General features: G+C 40.3%; 1 protein-coding gene across 1 annotated transcript in view; it reads right to left on the bottom strand.

The window, feature by feature from the left end:
* The window catches only part of NCKAP5 (NCK associated protein 5), a 988,332-nt gene that overhangs the window by 73,741 nt on the left and 895,714 nt on the right, over positions 1–18,877 (bottom strand). The window contains exons 10-12 of the mRNA XM_007938042.2: positions 18,415–18,516; positions 10,034–10,222; positions 234–3,988 (exon numbers count right to left, since the gene is read on the bottom strand). Of these exons, the coding sequence (XP_007936233.2) occupies positions 234–3,988; positions 10,034–10,222; positions 18,415–18,516 (4,046 nt within the window). The remainder of the gene's footprint in view (positions 1–233; positions 3,989–10,033; positions 10,223–18,414; positions 18,517–18,877) is intronic.

The raw sequence follows: 18,877 nt of genomic DNA, 5'->3' as shown, positions 1-18,877 counted from the left end.
TCATTGGTTTGGTTAACAAAGTAACATGGACTAAATTATTATTTTATTGCTAACTTTTATTTCACTGTTTAAATTCTGGCTAATGTATAAAAGACTGCTACTCTGCATTTCTCCTTATATGAAAAATATACTTGCCTGGCATTTAATGTAGGAGCTCTTTAATGTGCATTTAACTCTGTTTAATGGGGGCAGGGGTCCCCTCTACATTACCAGCCGCTTCTCAAATGAGTTACCTGTTCAGAAGTTCTGTCATAAAAGTATCTTTTGTTGAACACGAAACAGGGCTGGGTCTATTTCTCGGTTCAAATTTCATTTGGTTGTAAATGTCTTGGGTTGTTTTCAGATTTTGTTTGCTTTGTAAACTACCATCTGGACTATCCACTGACTCAGTTTCTCTGTTGAGCTCATTTTCCATCTCACACTGTAGTAGTTCGGGCTTCTTTTTCTCTTTCTTTTTCTCTGATTTTAGCTGTTTGTTTCCAAACACCAAACCTTTTGCATCTTTCTTTTCCACTTTGGTTTTGGAGATATCCATTTTCCTGCTACTCAGAGCTGGAAGCCTACTCCTCCGAAAACCAAACCAGCTGGCAAAAGAAGGCCCAGGCTTCTGCTTGGCTTCCACAGAGGTGGACTTTGTTTGTACTTGGCCCTTTTCCACATTCTCCTGAATGCACAACATGACCTTTTCTTCAATGGTGGGTGAGAGGGGGGCTTCTGGGTTCACTACATCACGCCTGGTTGTAGAGACATCTGGATGCCTTCCAGAAGTTTCTAGCTGCAGTGTTGTCCTGCTTGTTTCAAAACTACTCAGACACTGCGTCTTTCCTGGGCTCTGCAGGATTCGTGGGTAGTCTGTTGGGGTGGACGGGCACCTGTGATGGTTGTTGCCTGATTCATCAGGCATAGCCACAATGGCGCATCCTCCCTGGGTGTAGGCCTGTTGGTCTTCTGTTCCAGTTGGGGTGAGGAGCCCTTCAGGTTCTGGAGGGATCCTCAGAGGCAATTTGCTTGGGCTACCATGCTGGCTGCTAGAGCTGCCTGTGCTCCCCAGAGAGCCTTGCCTGGAGGAGGGAGACCCCTTCGGAAGACTCTCAGGGGCTGGAGCAAAAGGTGGCTTGCTGGGCAAGCCCTCTACAAAGGAGTTCTGCCGGATAAGAGAGTTGCCTCTCTCAGCAGTGTTGGTGATGATCTGAGTTCGGACTTTGCAGGGCCCTTCCATAGGAGGAGTGGAAGGCTTGTCTCCTGGGTGGGTGCTGAAACTCTGGCTGCGGGCTTTGGCTCCGTTCATGCCTAGAGCTGGTTTTAGGTGTGGTTTGCTGGAGGAAAGGGGTCTTTTCACAGATTTGTTTTCCATCTCATCTCTTCCATCAGCTGCAGGGATGCAGTTTTCAAATGACTCTGGCAGTGCTGTTTCCAGAGAAAGCCCTTCAGCTAAATTGTCTTTTGATTGTAAACCCAGAGAAGTCACATTTTTTTCATTCTCTGTGGTCTGTTGTTTGTTTGTTGGATTCCTGTCTTCTTGCCTAGACTTACTCGCCACGGAACTTTTAGAGGCTTCATTTAGAGTGTCTTTTTCATGTTTCCCTGGCACTGTTGAACTTTTCCTGAGCAACTGGGGAGACTTTAGGAGAACTTTGAGTCCCACTGGGAGACGAGTTTTCAGTCCTTTTTCATGAGCATTAGAACAACCATGTATGGCACTATGGCTTTTGTAGGATGACGATGATGAAGGACTGTTAACCTGAGAGGGTGGTGACTCATTTACCCCTGAAAAGGGAGACTTGGGTGATGTGGGGACACTATCATTCAATTGTCCTTTTCTTGCTGGGGATTCACTTTTGGAGGACAAGGTTTCCAGTGGCTCATGGGTTGAAGGACAATTCTTAGGAGTCCATAACCTAGTGTCCGTTTGTGTGGTCCCAAGTGTATGGTGAGGAGAAGTTTTGGGGTTACCTTTCTTTAGAGAGACTTTTAAAGGTCCTGGAGCCATCACTGCAAATGAGCTGGATAGGCGATGACCAGGACATCTAGTTTGAATCACTGTGTCTGATGAAGGAGGAGGGTTTGTAAAGACAGGCTTTTGGAAGGCCACAGAAGTTTTCTTCCCCTGAACTTCTGTGACGACCTGATTAGAAGAACTAACAGGAATGGAAGATCCTTTCAGAGGGGGCGATTTGAATATTGTCTTTGATGTTTCACTGGGGACCCTGATTTCAGGCTTGGCAGAGGAAAGTTGTGATGAATAGTCATAACTGGGCCTGATCAGTAGTGACAATGACCTGCCTGGAGGGGGTGGAGGTGACTTCACCCCTGCTTCTGGCTCTGAGTCACAGTGTTCACCCTTTGTGGGGGATTCTCCATTGACACTAGACTCAATGAGGGGCCTTGACAACAACCTGGACCCTGGAATCTGACTTTTGGAACACTGGGCCCAATCCCTTCTGCTGGGCATTTTTGAGCTGTGAGGACGTTGGGTGAGGTGTTTCGGAATGTGTGAATCTGACCATAAATCAAAGCCGTGTGTTGGGCTCTCAGTCTTCCTGAACTGTGAGAGTTTCCCTGGAGTGAAGGCTGATGATTTTTCAAGAGCCACTGGGTCAGCTGAGGAGACTACTGTGGAGGCCCCAGGCTCCATTATTTTTGATTTCTGAGATGAAGACTTCCCTCTGGCAGGTATTTTTGTCAGATTTTGCTTTTGATAGAAACTTATGGATACTGAAGACTTAGAATTACTGTGGCATGACATATTGTGTGTTGGTTTGGTCAGCTTTTGTTGTTGAGAATTATTTGGTGTTACTGTCCTGGTGCTGAAAGATTCTGTGGGTGCCAAGGGAATATTATCTATATTATCTTCTGGAATATTTTTCTCAGTTTCCTCTTCAGATCTGTTTAAGAAACTATAGTCTCTCGCATCAGCTCCTGGCTGCAAGTGAGCAATTCCCTGAGGTAAAAGTTCAGTGTGTTCAGCTGTGGGTCCAGAAGAGGCCTGGCTGATGGAAATTTCATTTGCAGTCACAGTGACAACTCCAGCTTGATGAGAGCTGAATTCAATGGGCTCGCCATCTTCTGCATCAAATATTACAGTCATACATTCTTCTGAGGAAGTTCTTTTTACCACTCTTTGCTGCTTGATGAAACTAAATGTCTTTGGCCTATTCTCTAAGTGGATGGGTACTTGCTTTTCCTTCTCATCCGGAGACCCAAGTTGAGACTTTCTGAGTCCAAGGAAGATGTCCAGGTTCTCCATGGACTTATCAGTATCAGCAGTCAGAGACAAATCTGAAGTGCTTTTCTCATCACTGCTCTCGATGTGCAACTCATCAAAAGTCTCATTGTCATCAGTGTCTGAGAGTGGGAGGCTGAGAGCTAGGCAGCCCTGGCTGTGCTGATCTCTCACCCTCTGTAATGGAGGCACCTGAACCCTTCGGCACAGCTTCCCCTCCAAGGGATAGTTGTTGACACAACTGCTCAGCTTCTCAGGACTTTCCCTGGGATAAACTGCAGCACTGCCTTCAAAAAAGTGTTTTCCATTCAACTCCCAGGCTAATAGACTATCAGAAACACTCTGGGTTAATTTACTACCATGCAACCTGCAGCTCTGGTTTGGAAGTGCTCGGAGCAATGCCAAGGAGGAAGAGTCTTCATCGGCATCATCATGGGAATCTGTATCATAAACAAATGCCTTGTGACGCTCCTTCCAGGGACCCCTCCTATCAGTTGGCTTGCAGAGGGGGTACTCATTAAGGCTGCTACACTTAATTCCTGGAGAATATATTCCTTCATTTGAGTTCATGCAATCTTTATAACCCCATTTGGATATCACTGAAGGGGATTCAAATAACACTTTCTGCTTCTGTAGCTTCCTTAGTCCTTCCAAAATGTGGCTTTCCTTGAGACGAGTTGGAGGTAGTTCATCTGTTGTACTAGCAAAGCCACTTGGGAGCGACGAACCAATACTTAGCCTTTTATCCCAGTTTTGTGATGACTGCTAGGGGAAAAAAAAAAGTAGATTTTAGAAAAGATTGAACCATGTGGATTGATCACAAATACAGAAAAGGAAAAGTATATACCTAGACATATTTTATTCTAGTGGTTGCTATGTATTCACATATAAATGTATATATTAGATAATTAATTATCTCACATGGTGTAGTGAACATTTACTTTGGAAGTTCCTGTACTACTTAGAAGTAACCTTATAGAAGATAAGAGTCTTGCCCTCAAGGAGCAGGCAAGCCAGCAGGGAAGAGGAGACTTGGGCACAAACAAATATAAATCAAAGGAGCTAATAAGAAATGCAAATGAAGTAGGTACTCTGGAAATTCTGAGGAGGGAAACCACACATCTGTTTACAAAAATCAGGAAAGGCATATAAGAAAGATTTTTGTTGTTGTTCTTGGTTTCTCTTTTTCTTTCTTTTTTTTTTTAAACTATCTAGTCCTTGAAAGAAACTATCTAGACCTTGAAATGACTAGATAGTTGAAAAAACAAAACAAAAAAATGAACAATATCATGCTTGGTAAAGTGGAGGGTCAACAAAAAAGGGGAAGTCCCTCAATGAAATGGATTGATACAGTGGCTGCAACAATGGGCTCAGTTAAAGCAAGGATTGTGAGCCTGGTACAGGACTGGGCAGTGTTTTGTTCTGTTGTACATGGGGTCACTATGAGTTGGAGCTGACTCAATGGCTCCTAAAAAAACAACAACAACAGTCTTTGAAAAGTGGATAGGTTCAAAAGTGGATAGGAAGTTATTTTACAGTAGAAGAAATGTGATGGATAAGGCCCTAGCGCTGGGAAAGTATGTTCAAGGTACACCTAGAGAATATCCAGAAAATCCCTATGGCCTCTCTGTAGAGTCCATATGGGAGGTAGAGAGAATATGGCTTGCAATGTGAGTTGGTCATTCCATTTTTTTATGGTCCATTCTATTGTAATATTTGACAGTTCTATTCTGCGATGTCACAATTTGCTTGTGACAATGTGTAGGCCATGAATATCAATGAAAGTTATCTGAAGTTACTATACACCCATACTTACATACATAAAGCAACTGAGTATTTGTTACTAAAACTATAAAATCAAATCAAACTCACTGCCATTGAGTCGATTCCAACTCAAAGCAACCCCCACTGGGTTTCCAAGGTGGTAAATCATTACAGAAGTAGATTCCCCCATTTTCCTTCTGTGGAGTGGCTGGTGGGTTTGAACTGCTAATCTTCTGGTTAACAGGCAAATGCACCACCAGTGCTCCTTTAGAACTCTATAGTAATTATTAACCTTCTAACCTAGAAAGGTCTTTTCCCTGTCTTTCATACTTTTCAAATCCCAACCTCAGTTTCAGAAAAGTGTGCAGGAAATGACATAGGGAAATAATTGAATTCTACACAGATATTTCATATATTTCCTCACTTTAGCTAGCAAAGAAACAAAAGGGCAAAGGAGGAAACTAACATTTACTGAGCATCTACTTTGTACAAGCCACTTACAGAATGAAGTAACTTAAATTTTCAGGCACCTGTAAGGGAAACATTATCATTCCCATATACTATGGAGGAAACTGAAATTCAAGATTAGTCTCTCTGAAATCACAAAGTTAGAGTGGCAATGAGGAGTTGGACTCCAGCTTCCCTGGCTCTTCCTATGATACTCTGCTGCTTCTGAGTTGGCTCAAATGTGGCCAGGCAGAGATTTGAACCTATGCAGTCTAGCTCTAGAGCCAGTACTCCTACTCAGGATACTAAACTATTACAGTCAGGTTTGCTTCTCTCCTCTCTATTAATCAGTGTCATAGATTACCCTTGCACCCCCCTCTTGACTGGAACTTGTACAGTTTAATAACAAACCAGCACCCAGGGAAATTAGTGGGGTGTAGGGCTGACCTAGTTACTTTCATAAAAGGCCATATGCTTAATATGAAAGACTTCAATGGATGAATCTGATGGCTTCAGATGTGCTAACTTTACCAACCTTGGCTCACATTGGCATTTCCACACTAGCATGCACCCTCTTCCCCTAGAACTCTGCACACCCATCATACACTCGTATCCAGAGCAATGCATGCTGAATGAAGTTGAAAAAGTGTCAGACACTTCCTTTGGAATGTGGCTTTTAGTAAGCTGTGAACATTTGCTTACATCTAAGACATTTTCATCAAAATTACACTTGTTATCAACAACATGTATATGTTTATTATTTTATTTTAGTCAAATAATGTTTTCTTTAGAAAACATCCCAGTGTCAGAAGATGTTGGGGGTAGATGCTGTGTGGTGATGTTTCTCCTCCTCCTCCCCCTTTTCCCCTGCACCATTGAAAACTCCTTCAGAATAGGAAGAGATCCCATTAATGAGTCTGGGTATTATAGACCAACCCATGATTAGGGGCCACAGCTTCAGATTTTAAGAAAATCCATGATCGTGATAGTCAAGTTCACAATAAAGGAGAGAAGCCAGACAAAACTACACAAGCTTGGAAAAGGCAGATTTGTTCAACCCACAGGAGAAGTGCTCAGCCTCTGCCACCCACCTTGTTGCTGCCTCTCCAGGGTCTGCCAACACTGTGGTTTAGTTCATCCCAGAGCCAATGGCTAAAAGCCCTTAGGGCCTTGCTTCACAGCCCTGTGAGATTAGCCATAGTTCTCAGTCTTTTCCTCAGGAGATCATGGTACTTTAAAAACTTTAGAAAAGTTTGGGCTAATCTTGAAACTTAAAAAGAAAAACAAATAAATAAAATGTATGAAGCCGCTGTGAGAGAGGTGTGTGTTGGGAAGGAGCTGGTGTTTCTTATGGGTAGCTTCATCCTTTACTGGTAAAAAGTTGGAATAGAGTGGATCTACGGGATAGTACAACTGGTTGAAAGATGCTACTGATCAGAGAGGGCCTTGGTTTCAATGCCCACAAAAAAAAACACCAAGCCAGTTGCAACTGAGTTGATTCCAACTCATGGCGACCCATGTATGTTAATGTAGTGGGGTGCTCCATAGGGTTTTCAGTGGATGACTTTTCAGAAGTAGATTGCCAGGCTTTTCTTCCTAGGTGCCTCTAGGTGAATTCCAATCACCAACCTTTCAGTTAGTAGCTAAGTGCTTTACCATTGTGCCACTCAGGAAAACAAAACCAAACTCACTGCCATCGAGTCAAATCCGACTCACAGTGACCCCTCCTTGGGTTTCTGAGGTGGTATCTCTTTGGAAGTAGATTGCTTAATCTTCCGAGGAGTGGCTAGTGGGTTTGAACTGTCAGCCTTCTAGTTAGCAATCAAATGCCTTAGGCACTATGCCACCAGAGCTCCCAAAAACTCCTTTAATGCATATAGTCCTTTTCTATGTCTTGTCTGGATAATAAACTTTTTAAAGAAAGACCTTTCTCGGCTTTAATGGAAACAAAGGGCAAATTGATCCCAACAATGGAGACAAATCCTCCAAGCCTTAGGTTCATTTGATAAACCCAGAACAGCAGAATGGTTGTATGAATGCTTTGAAATCCAGTGTTCAGCTCTGCCACTTACTGGCTGTGAGGTCTTGGGCCAGTTATTTAACTTGTCAATGCCTCAGTTCTCATCTGTAAAATGGGGGATTAGGATAAACTACTTAAGGCTGTTGTGAGCAATAAATGAATGTATGTTTATAAAGTACTGGAGGCTGTGTTCCACGTAGTGATTACTCATTAATTAGAGCCCAGTTTTTCAATGTAGGGCAGGTTAGTGCACTTCATGCAGGCTTCTTTCCTATTTCTACACAAATGATATTTTAAAAATACTTGTGAACTAAAAGAGAACCATTAGTCATATATTTATGATATAAATTAATACTGTATTCATATTCAAATTCACATGATGTGAATTATGATGGAAGTTAATACTACACAGGTATCTGGGACACAGTAAGAACTGTAGAAGTGCTCCTCAAATAGCATAAATTAAAAATGTCTTTTGGAGGCTAGATTCACACAGGTCCTTGGACACAATCAAGTTTGCTAGCTCCTTGAGAATCAGGAGTTTTCACTGTGCAATGTGCCAGGTGTACCTGGTGCTCCATGACCATTCTGAAAGACAGCCCTATTAAATCTCCACAGGAGGACATCTGAGCATGTGTGAATGCCTTAAGAACCTCTCTTTCTGCCTTCAGTGCAGACGTTTCCTTAGACTATTAGGAACTGTTCTAATTGGAAGAATTTCAGCCAAAAAAGAGATAAGGAGAGGGAGATGGAGAGAGAGGAAGTGTAAGAGTGAAGAGAGCAAAGCAAAGGGCTCTGGGAGCGAGTGATAATAAGAGACAAAGAGAAGAAACATCCCTGATCATCTCCCCAGGTAGGAGCTAGGCCCCTTGTGGTCATTATTCAGAGCTCCAGACAACTCCTTAGAGGGAACAATTTTGATAATGCGTCAGTCTCCGCATTTTCCATTAGAAGTTTGGGTCCAAGGCAATAAGCTCAAAATTCAAGCTGGAAATCTTTTTCTGAGTCCTTTTCAAGGTTATTCCCTCACCAACATTTTTTAGGAGGTAGGGAATTTTTCTGTTTCTATAATTCTGTTCTTGCTTACTTTGTTTTCCTCCAATATTAGAAAATTACTAAAACAGTGTGCAAACATGACTGTTCAGAGAACAGAGGGCTCTTCAGCTGTGTAAGTCCACTTTGCAGATGAGAATCATCTAGCAGTAGCAGTTTTTTAAAAACCTGGTAAAGAAAGGAACATTTGGAATACTGGCGGAGCTTTGCCCATCTTTAAGGAGCTCTGGTGGCATAGTGCCTAAGGCACTTGACTGCTAACCAGAAGGTTGGTGGTTCAAACCCACCAGCCACTCCACAGAAGGAAGACTGGGCAATCTAATTCCGTAAAGATTTACTGCCTTGGAAACCCAAAGAGGGTCACTATGAGTCTGAATCAACTCGATAACAGTGAGTTTGGTTTGGTTTTTGGATGCCCGTCTTTACTGAAGCAATGTTTCCTGTCTTTTACCATGGAACTTTCTCTCTCTCTCTCTCTCTCTACTATGTTTCCCTCCAATTTATAATTAGAGTTTTATGAAGCCATAATATTGAATAGAAGGAGTTCTGGTGGTACAGTGGTTAAGGGATTTGGCTGCTAACCAAAAGGTCAGCAGTTCAAACCCAGCAGATGGTCTGTAGGAGAAACATGTGGCAGTCTGCTTCTGTAAAGATTTGCAGCCTTGGAAACCCTATGCGGCAGTTTTACTATGTCCTGTAGGGTGACAATGACTTGGAATGAACTTGATGGCAGTGGGTTTGGTTTTTAGTATCGAGTTGTTGTTGTTATTGTTGTTTGCCGTGGAGTCGGCCACGACTCATAGCGACCCCTCCTTGGGTTTCCGAGGCAGTATCACTACGGAAGTAGGATTGCCCAACCTTCCTTCTGTAGAGGAGGTCAATATAATGTATACCATTCTTGAGAAGTAAATTCTATAAAACAAATGGCCCAGAAACTTTGGGCCATTTTACTGGGATAATCCACCATCTTTCTCATTCTCTGAAAGAAAACATTCCTTTAGAATTTTCATAGGGTTCTTGGTTTGGAATAGATTGTTGAATGGGCTTGTTTAGTATTTACAGAAGCTATTAGTAAGTCTTTGACTATTATAGCAAAGGACAATGTCTGCAAAAATAATTGGAAATGTCTGAGGTGGTCTGAAGGGTGGTTAGTTCCATTAGGACACAGGTCCATGTTCCAGTTTGAGAAAAACTATGATCTTGGTGACCTCCATCAAAGCACAGAAGGGAAATGTTCTTCTCCCAAACTCCCTCCCAAGATGGCAGGGATGTTTAGTCAAATCATCATTCTACTCCTTTATTTGTTTGGCAAACTCTGGCAAGTAATAGCCTTTTTGAACCTATTTCTTTTTCTGTGTAATGGGGAGAATAATATTTCCATTCATGATTTTTGTGAAGAATAAATGAGTACATACTCAGCAAATGGTTGTTTCCTCCTTACCCTTCCTTCCGTGACCAAACCCTACTAGAAAATGATTCTTTTCTAATTCACTGTGATGCTCAAGTGCCTTGAGAGGTGGCCTTACCCTTTTCCTGGGGGTCTTCCCATCATGCCATGTGTAGGAGGAGCCACTGGAGTACTCACTGCAGGTGCTTGACAGAGACAGGTCACTGCTGCTGCAGCTGTTTCGAGGACAGAGGTGACTAGGGACGGTGACCCCCAAGCCAGGGCACTTCAAGGTGAGGGTTCCTGATTTTGCATTCAGCTGGTGCTCCTGAAAAAGCAGGGCAGCTCTGACCAAGGGCTTTGCTTAGGAAAGAATGAATATCAACTCAACTTCACACCATGGGGGAAGGGAACCTATTTATCATAATGGTTAGAAGCATAGACTTTGGAGTCAGACAGACTATCAGTTGAATTCTTGGCTCTGCCTCTTACTTTTTGGCTATGGGGAAATCATTTAACTTCTTAGACCCATATTTTCCTTTTTAAAAGGACTAATGATAATATCACCACCTTAGAGGTTATTGTAAGGACAAAATGAGCTTCCAGAAGTACATAGGACAATGTCTGGCCTATATTAGGTGCTCAATTATTACAAACTACCATTATAATCTGAAAGGTTAGATGTTCAAGTCTATTCACAGGCACCTCAAAGAAAGGCCTACTGATCCACTTCTGAAAAAAATCAGCCACTGAAAACCCTATAATGCATAGTTCTACTCTAACATACATGGGGTCACCATGAGTTGGAGTCAACTCAATGGCAACTGCTATTTTTTTGTTTTGTTTTCCTTACCATTATTATCAGGCAAAAGTTTCTCTATGGTGATTTCTCATTTTCTCCATCATACTGATGGAAGAATCAGATCAATATCAAAACATGATTTTAATGCTACAAAAAGAAAATAGAATAAATCTCTACATTAAGCATCTTTGACTATGAGGTTCATGACCATGAGCATGAGCTAAGGAGTCTAGTGGCCTGGATCTCAGCCTACCCACTGTCATTAGCTATGAGACCTTGAACAAAAAACTCCTTTAACTTCCATGGATTTTTAGCATCTTCATTTGTAGGGTGAAGTGCTTTGTCAGGTGCTTGACAGAGACAGGTACAAAATTACACCTATTGTTCCATTGGTTCTAACAGCATTATTCTCATCAATATCAACTCAATGGCAGTGGGATACACAGCAACAGCAATGAAAACAGCATACTGGTGTAACAGTAGACATATGACCAAAGGAACAGATTGAAAAATCCAGAAATAAACCCACACATATATAGTCAACTGATTTTTGACAACAGTACTAAGACCATTTGATGAGGAAAGAAGAGTCTCTTCAATAAATAGTGCTGAGAAAATTGGATTTCCACATACAGGAAAGTTAAATAGCATCCCTGTCTCATACCATATACGAAAACAAATTCAAAATAGATTAAAAAGTTAACTGTGCAAACTAAAACCATAAAATTCTTAGAACAACAAGTAGGGGCAATGCTTCAGGCCTAGCTTCCAACAATGGATTATCTAACGTAATCAAAGCACAAACAGCAAAAGACAAGTAAATAAATGGGACTTCATAAAAATTGTGAAAAGGTAACTACTAGCAAAATATCTTCAGAAACTGACAAGAATCTAATAATCAAAATGTATACAAAATTTTGATAAATTAACAACAAAAAGACAAATAATTCAATCATAAATTATACAAAGGAGTTGAATAGATGTTTCATCAAGGAGAACATTCAAATGGCCACCAAACATATGAGACGATGCTCAGTGTCATTAGGTATCAAAGAGATGCAAATCAAAACCACAATAAGATACCATTTCACTCCTACTAGGATAAACCAAAAAAACAAACCCACTGCTGTAGAGTCATATCTGACTCATAGCAGCCGCTCCTTGGGTTTCTGAGGCAGTATCACTATGGAAGTAGATTGCCTAACCTTCCTTCTGAGGAATGACTGGTGGGTTTGAACAACCAGCCTCCTGGTTATGGCTAAGCTTAAAAAACAAAACAAAATGAAAAACAGAAAATAACAAATGTTGGTGAGGATATGGAGAAAATGAAACCCTTACGCATGGATGGTGAGAATGCAAAATGGTACAGCTGCTAAGGAAAATAGTGTCTGTTTCCTCAAAAAAGTAAAAACTACTACCATTTGACCCAGAAATTCCACCTCCAGGTATATAATCAAAAAACTTGAAAACAGAGACTGAAAAAGAGACTTCAATAATGTCCCTTGCAGCACTATTCACAATACCCAAAAGATGGAAACAACTTCCATGCTCATCAACAGACAAATGGATAAACAACATGTGGTACAGATATCCAATGGAATACCACTCAGCTAGAAAGAGAAATAAAATCTTGGTACTGTTACAAAAGATATGGGACTTCAGGACATTATGCTAAGTGAAATAAGTCAATCACAAAAGACAAAAATTGTATGACCTCACTTATATAAAAAGATAAGAAAAGGCAAATGTGTAGAGAATAGTTTTTTAGTGGTTACCGGGGTAGGAGGGAGAGGGAAGCGGGGATTAACAGAACAAAGTACTTGCTGAGGCTGCTTATGTACAACCAAAAACTTCATGGGATTTGGTATCTTGTTTTGGAGGTTTAGGGGACATCCCAGTTAATCTGTCCCGGTTTCATGGAACATCCCAGTTAATCTGTTCTACTCTTTGTTGTTATGTAGTGATTAGGGTCTTAAAAGCTTGTAATCACCCATCCAGGACACAACAATGTCTCAATTGTCATCTGGAGCAACAGAGGAAGAAGAAGAATCAGGAATAAAGGGAGGATATGTAATATGTGGCTAATTGTCTCCACAAACAACTGCTTCCTTTGCCATGAGAACAGTGGCACTAAATAGTGCTCAACTACCATTACTGAACATTTTGATCAAAGATTCTGTACAAAAATCTTGATCAAATCGGGTGAGTAGGAGTGTAGAACAGAGTTTCAAATTCTATGGACTGAAGACTTTCTGAAACCATGAAGGCTAGATGAATCCTTGAAACTACTGCCTGAGATAATCTTTAAACCTGAAACCAAAAATATCCCCTGAAGCCTTCTCAAAACCAAATAAAAGCTTAGCTTAACTAGTACAAAATGGCTACCTTGAGCATTATGCTCTTATAATAATTATCTGGGTTCAAAGTGACAACAGGAACTGAAAAGATTAGATAGGAAACAGTGAGTTTATGTAATGTGGAGGAACAACTTAGAAAAGGAGGGTGAGAACAGTCACACAAATCAAAGAATGTAATCAGTGTTACTAAGTGGTACATATACAAGTGGTTAAATTGGTTTGTGTTTTGCTGTGTATATTTTCAACAACAATAAAATTAAAAAAAAAAAAAAAAAAAATCACAGTAGTTCTGGGCCCCATGCAGAAAGAACAGAGTGTTAGCATTCTAGTAGTGGGTCTGCATAAGGCAAGAGTGACAAATTTGTAAACATCCAAGTACATCTTGACAGCCACATTACAGTCCCCTAAGGTACCAGATGAAGCTCCAGGAACTAGACAAGGTAAATTAATTTAGAATTCCAACCACACCATCCACTGAAAATGGAATCTCTCCATTACTGTCTAATTCCTATCTGCTATCTATATAAAGCTTTGTCTTAGAAACTCTTTGATGGGAAGTCATCTGTCTTCATATCACTTACAGAATGGCAAAGCCTCCTACTTATGCAATTTATTGACACTTTATGGGTACCTTTAGTACTGAGTACTTATCACTGTTCTCCAAATGCAATTCCAACTGATAGGTGGCTAAGCACAAGCTTGGAGAAGGAAGGTAATGATGATCAGAGAGTACTTGTGGTAAAATATTAAACCCCTATGTGAGTACATAGGGCATGTTTAATTTGTCCTCTAATCAATATCCATAATGCTTAATAATGTTAGATTTTCAATGCTCATCATCTGCATTGCTATCAATACTTCATCTGTGCTCCATAACAGTCTCTTTAAGTGATCTAAAAATGCCAAGAAATTTTACTACTCTATTTTTTCCCCTGAAAGCTGGCTTTAAATATCATTGAAAGGAGAAACTTGCCTTGAAATTCAGCTTTTAGCAGTATCTATCTATTGATTTATGACTTTTTTTATCGCCAGATGTAACTTAGTTAAGGAGAGTGCATATTTGTATGTCAAAAGATGCCTACAACTAATGGTTCTGTACACAGAAACACCTGACATTTAAGCTTTAGTCATTGTTAAAATTTAGAATATGCACCAGAACAAACCTTCAGAAATATCACATTATGCTCCATTTCTACTCTTGTGTTTTACACTTTCTCTGCTCCCTTCTCTTGGTTTAAATATACTTTGTTTTTTGAGTATGTTGGGTGGTGCCTGGCATTCAGGACGATCTTCACCTTTGACAGATACCCCTACCATCCAAATGTTTATGTTCTGAAGGCTGTTCAGCTACAAGCCTTTCTGATGATCCTTCTTCTACTCCATATGGCTTTCATTTACAGTTACATTCTACCTTCTTCCAAGGCACTGAAGTTTATACGTGGTTCCCCCTGCCTTTCCTACCATCCTTTTCACTGTTGTTAGTTGCTATTAAGTTGACAGAACAAATGTTGCCCAGTTCTACATCATCCTCACAATTACAAGATGTTTGAGTCTGTTATTGTGGCTCTTGTGCAAGTTTATCTCATTGAGGGTCTTTGCTCACCCTCGCTGGCCCTCTACTTCACCAAATATGACTGATCCCTCCTGATGATGTGTCCAAAGCAAGCGAGTCAGATAATGTCTTGTTGTGGTCCATAAGGTTTTTCTTGCCTAATTTTTGGAATCAGATTTCTAGACCTTTCTTCCTAGTCTGTCTTAGTCTGGAAGCTCCACTGAAACCTGTCCACCATGTGTGAATTTGCTGGTATTTGAAGTACTAGGACACAGTTCTCAGCATCATAGCAACATGCAAGCCACCATAGCATGAACAACTGACAGACAGGTGGTGGATCCTTTTCATTATATCCATTAAAATTATGTTCATGTTTACAACTCAACTCAAATTCCCAGGTCTTTTTTGACCAATAAGCATCCTTTCTCAGGCATGGTTCATGTGAGTATCTCTGGTATACATGTTGGATTAAGAAAATAGGAAATTAAAACTTAAAAAGTGGCTGGATGGAGAAAGAATTGCAGCCCTCCCCCTTGAACTTGAGATGTGATGGTAGGTGCTTAGGGGAGGTAGGCAAGGCCTGTCAATTCCATGGGTAAGCAGGGGGCTAAGCAGGGAGTTGTTCTCTAAGACAGGACTTTTTACCCTGTAATGTACACATGAATCACCAGGGGATCTTATTAAAGTCAGATTCTGATTCAGTGATTCTGAGTGGTATGGGATCTGAGACGGAATATTTTGAACAATTTCCCAGATGCAGCAATTCTGCTAGTCTGCAACCTATGCTTTGAGAATCAAGCCTCTAGGAGAAGATATGAGAGGTCTCATTCACCCATGGGTTACTTGGTAGCATGACATGTCACCTCATAGTCTGACTTGGGCTGGGCTTTGGGGGACATGGGGAATGGTCTGAGTGGACACCCATGGACCTGTATGTTAGGGCAGGAGTATATAGTGAGATGACTGGAAAGAAATTCCTTGCCAACAGAAAGGCCCATTCCTCCCTACTGGGGAGGATTCCCTATTTTCCCTTCATTGGACAATCAAGCTGGAATTCCATAAGGACTCCAGTCCTCTAGAGTCATAGAGGCAAACTGAGCTCTTCTTCATTGCAGTTTCCTTCATCAGCACATGCTCCACACAAGGGATTATCTACTCTAGTGAATAACTGTTTTATGGTTGAGTGCTTGAACTCTGAGGCTATTTATTATGTTTAAATCTTGGCTTTTCTACTTGCTAGCTCTTTGATCTTGGGCAAACACTTAACCCTCTGGGCCTTAGTTTCTTTTTTTTGTACATGGGGACCAACAAGCATCCTAACAATGAATGGAAAAAATATTGAAGTTGTCAAGGATTTCATTTTATTTGGATCCACAATAAACACCCATGGAAGCAGCAGTCAAGAAATCAAATGCTATGTACTGCTTTGGGCAAATGTGCTGTAAAAGATCCCTTCAAAGTGTTAAAAAGAAAAGACGTTGCTTGAAGGATTAAGGTGTGCCTGACCTAAGCCATGGTAGTTTCAATCACCTCTTATGCATGCAAAAGGTGGATAATGAATAAGGCAGGCCAAAGGAGAATTGATGCCTTTGAATTATGGTGTTGCCAAAGAATACTGAATATACCACAGGCTGGCAGAAGAATGGTGAGACTTTACCTCATGTACTTTGGACATGATTTTAGGAAGGACTGGTCCCTGGAGAAGGACAGACTAGAGGTTCATCAAAAAAGAGGAAGACTCTGAATGCGATGGATTGACATATGGCTACAATGACAGGTTCAGGCATAGCAAGGACTGTGCAGATGGTGCAGGATCAGGCAGTGTTTTATTCTGTTGTACATAGTATTGCTATGAGTCAGAGCCAACTTGACAGCAACTAACAACAACAATGGCATAAAATTGTTATGAAGACTGGATGGTTACTGGAATATGGTAATGCTCTGTAAGATTTAGGTGATGGTATTATTAATTTCTATTTAATACTGGTATCTAGTCTCTTCAACTAAATCATAAATGTAGAGTATCCCTAAGGGACCCTATTTTTTATTTCTTGTTACCCTCTCATTATCTGGTGCTGTGCACAAAGGTGGAAAATAACTGTGTTGAGCAATAGCCAAAAGTGGGAACGTGTTATTTGTGTCTTAAAAAGACACTCTAGCGGATACATTTCTCAGTCATCATTTTATATGTCTGCTGTGTTTTCTGTGGCTGCAGCATGATGCCACATATTCAGGAAGAACAGAAGAGGGCTAAAGAAGCACAGATCCTATTATTGCTCCAATATTATTGGAAGTTCTGTGCTTAGGGCATTTCATGTACTGACTCATTTAATGCTCACCACAAGTCTGTGAACTAGAAAAGAACTAGCAATATTCTTATTTTTCAAATGGGGAAACTGATGCACTGAGATACTAATAACTTGCCTAAGGTCACATAGCCAATACAACATTCTGATGCCAGGCCCATGTCCTAGCCATTACGCTCTAATGTCTACTAAGGCCCTGCAACAAACAGAAATCTCAGACATAGAACAGAACAACACACATCCTACTGAACACAAGTGCCATTAATAATAGAGAATGGTTATTATTAAACTCGGGAGCTCTGGTAGCATAGTGGCTAAGGCACTTGACTGCTAACCAGAAGGCTGGCGGTTCAAACCCACCAGCCACTCCTCGGAAGGAAGGTTGGGCAATCCTACTTCCGTAGTGATACTGCCTCGGAAACCCAAGGAGGGGTCGCTATGAGTCAGGGCTGACTCGACGGCACATAACAACAACAACAACAACATTCATTAAAAATGTATATTGACTATAATTGAAACATGATCTTAATTATGTTGATCTAACTAGAAAGTAAATAATGTTTAATGTTCCTAGAATCTCTATTCAAAGTGTATTTTTCTCCTTGTGTATTATAGATTATAAAGTAATCTTAATACTTTAAGCACACTTAAAGTAAACAATGCTTTAACATTCTTATTGTGAGAAATGCAGTACAAAACCCACAATTTTAGTTAAAAAGAGAGGGAGAGAATGAGCAAAGAGTTTCTTGGATAAAAAGTGTGCACTTAAAAAATCCTGACCTTTAGGCCATATTATGGATTGAATGCTATTAGGGTCTTTATGAATATTTAAAGTGAAAGCATTCCACTAAAATTTAATTCCAAATGAATATGAGAATATTTGCCTTTGACAAAGAATATCCTATCTACAGTGACAAAATTATACAGTAAAATAAAAGATTAGTTATCTGCAAATGTTCATCTTTTTTTAAGCCTATCATTTTTCATTATATATTTATTTGGCTCCTGTGTTTTTCAAGTTACTTCTTTTTTTTAATGTCAATGAGAGTGAAAAGCCATGCTAGGTAAAGTTCTGCAAAATAAGCACAAAGTTAACCCTAGCTAAAGAAAAAAAAAAAAACAAAAAAACACCACAGAGCCCATGAATTTTTTAAAGTTCATACATAATATATCATAAAAGTAGGATGAGTAATATGGTACGTGGGCTTTAATAAAAAGCTCCTTGACCATTTCTCAGAGACTATGAGATATAATCAATATCCAAAAAGGTATCTTGGGGACAAAGCCAAGATTTATGATATTTTTACCAAGAGTGACACTTTCTGCTTACTATATCAGCTGTGGGACATGATATTGAATTTCAGAGAACACAAGAAAGGAAAGTATTTTTATCTGCCTGACAATGCTTCAAGGATGCACTTTATGGTTCACTTGTGACATCATACTTGATGGAAGGAAAATAACATCCTAAACAAGTGTTCTGCAGGCAACAGGCAAACTCACATGAATCTCAACATCAGTTCGTGACTGCGTCAAACTTCGGCTTCTTTCCAGCTCTGAAAGCAAATCTCCAGATGAAAGATCTAGGATGCGTGAGTGAAGTTTCTAAAAAAAAAACAAGCAGAAATATTTAATTGCAATGATTTTATTGTTTGTTTCAAAATCTTGGTTTGGACAGGTAACTAATAAAGGAAAAAAGTGATTAGATCATCCATCCATACATATATGTTTATATACATAAATCAAACTCACTGCTATTGAGTCTATTCTGACCCATAGCAACCCTACAGGACAGAGAAGAAATGCCCAATAGAGATTTCAAGGATTGTAATCCTTACAGAAACAGACTGCCTCTTCTTTCTTCCATGGAGCAGCTAGTGGGTTTGAACTGCAGACCTTTTGGTTAGCTGCCTATTGTTTTAACCAGTACACCACCAGGGCTACATGACCCAATTGAAAAAGTTAA

The sequence above is a fragment of the Orycteropus afer genome, unplaced genomic scaffold (genome assembly GCF_000298275.1).
Source record: "Orycteropus afer afer isolate SDZICR_OR568_19922 unplaced genomic scaffold, OryAfe1.0 scaffold00004, whole genome shotgun sequence".
Taxonomy (NCBI): domain Eukaryota; kingdom Metazoa; phylum Chordata; class Mammalia; order Tubulidentata; family Orycteropodidae; genus Orycteropus; species Orycteropus afer.
This window is presented reverse-complemented; position numbering and strand designations above follow the sequence as displayed.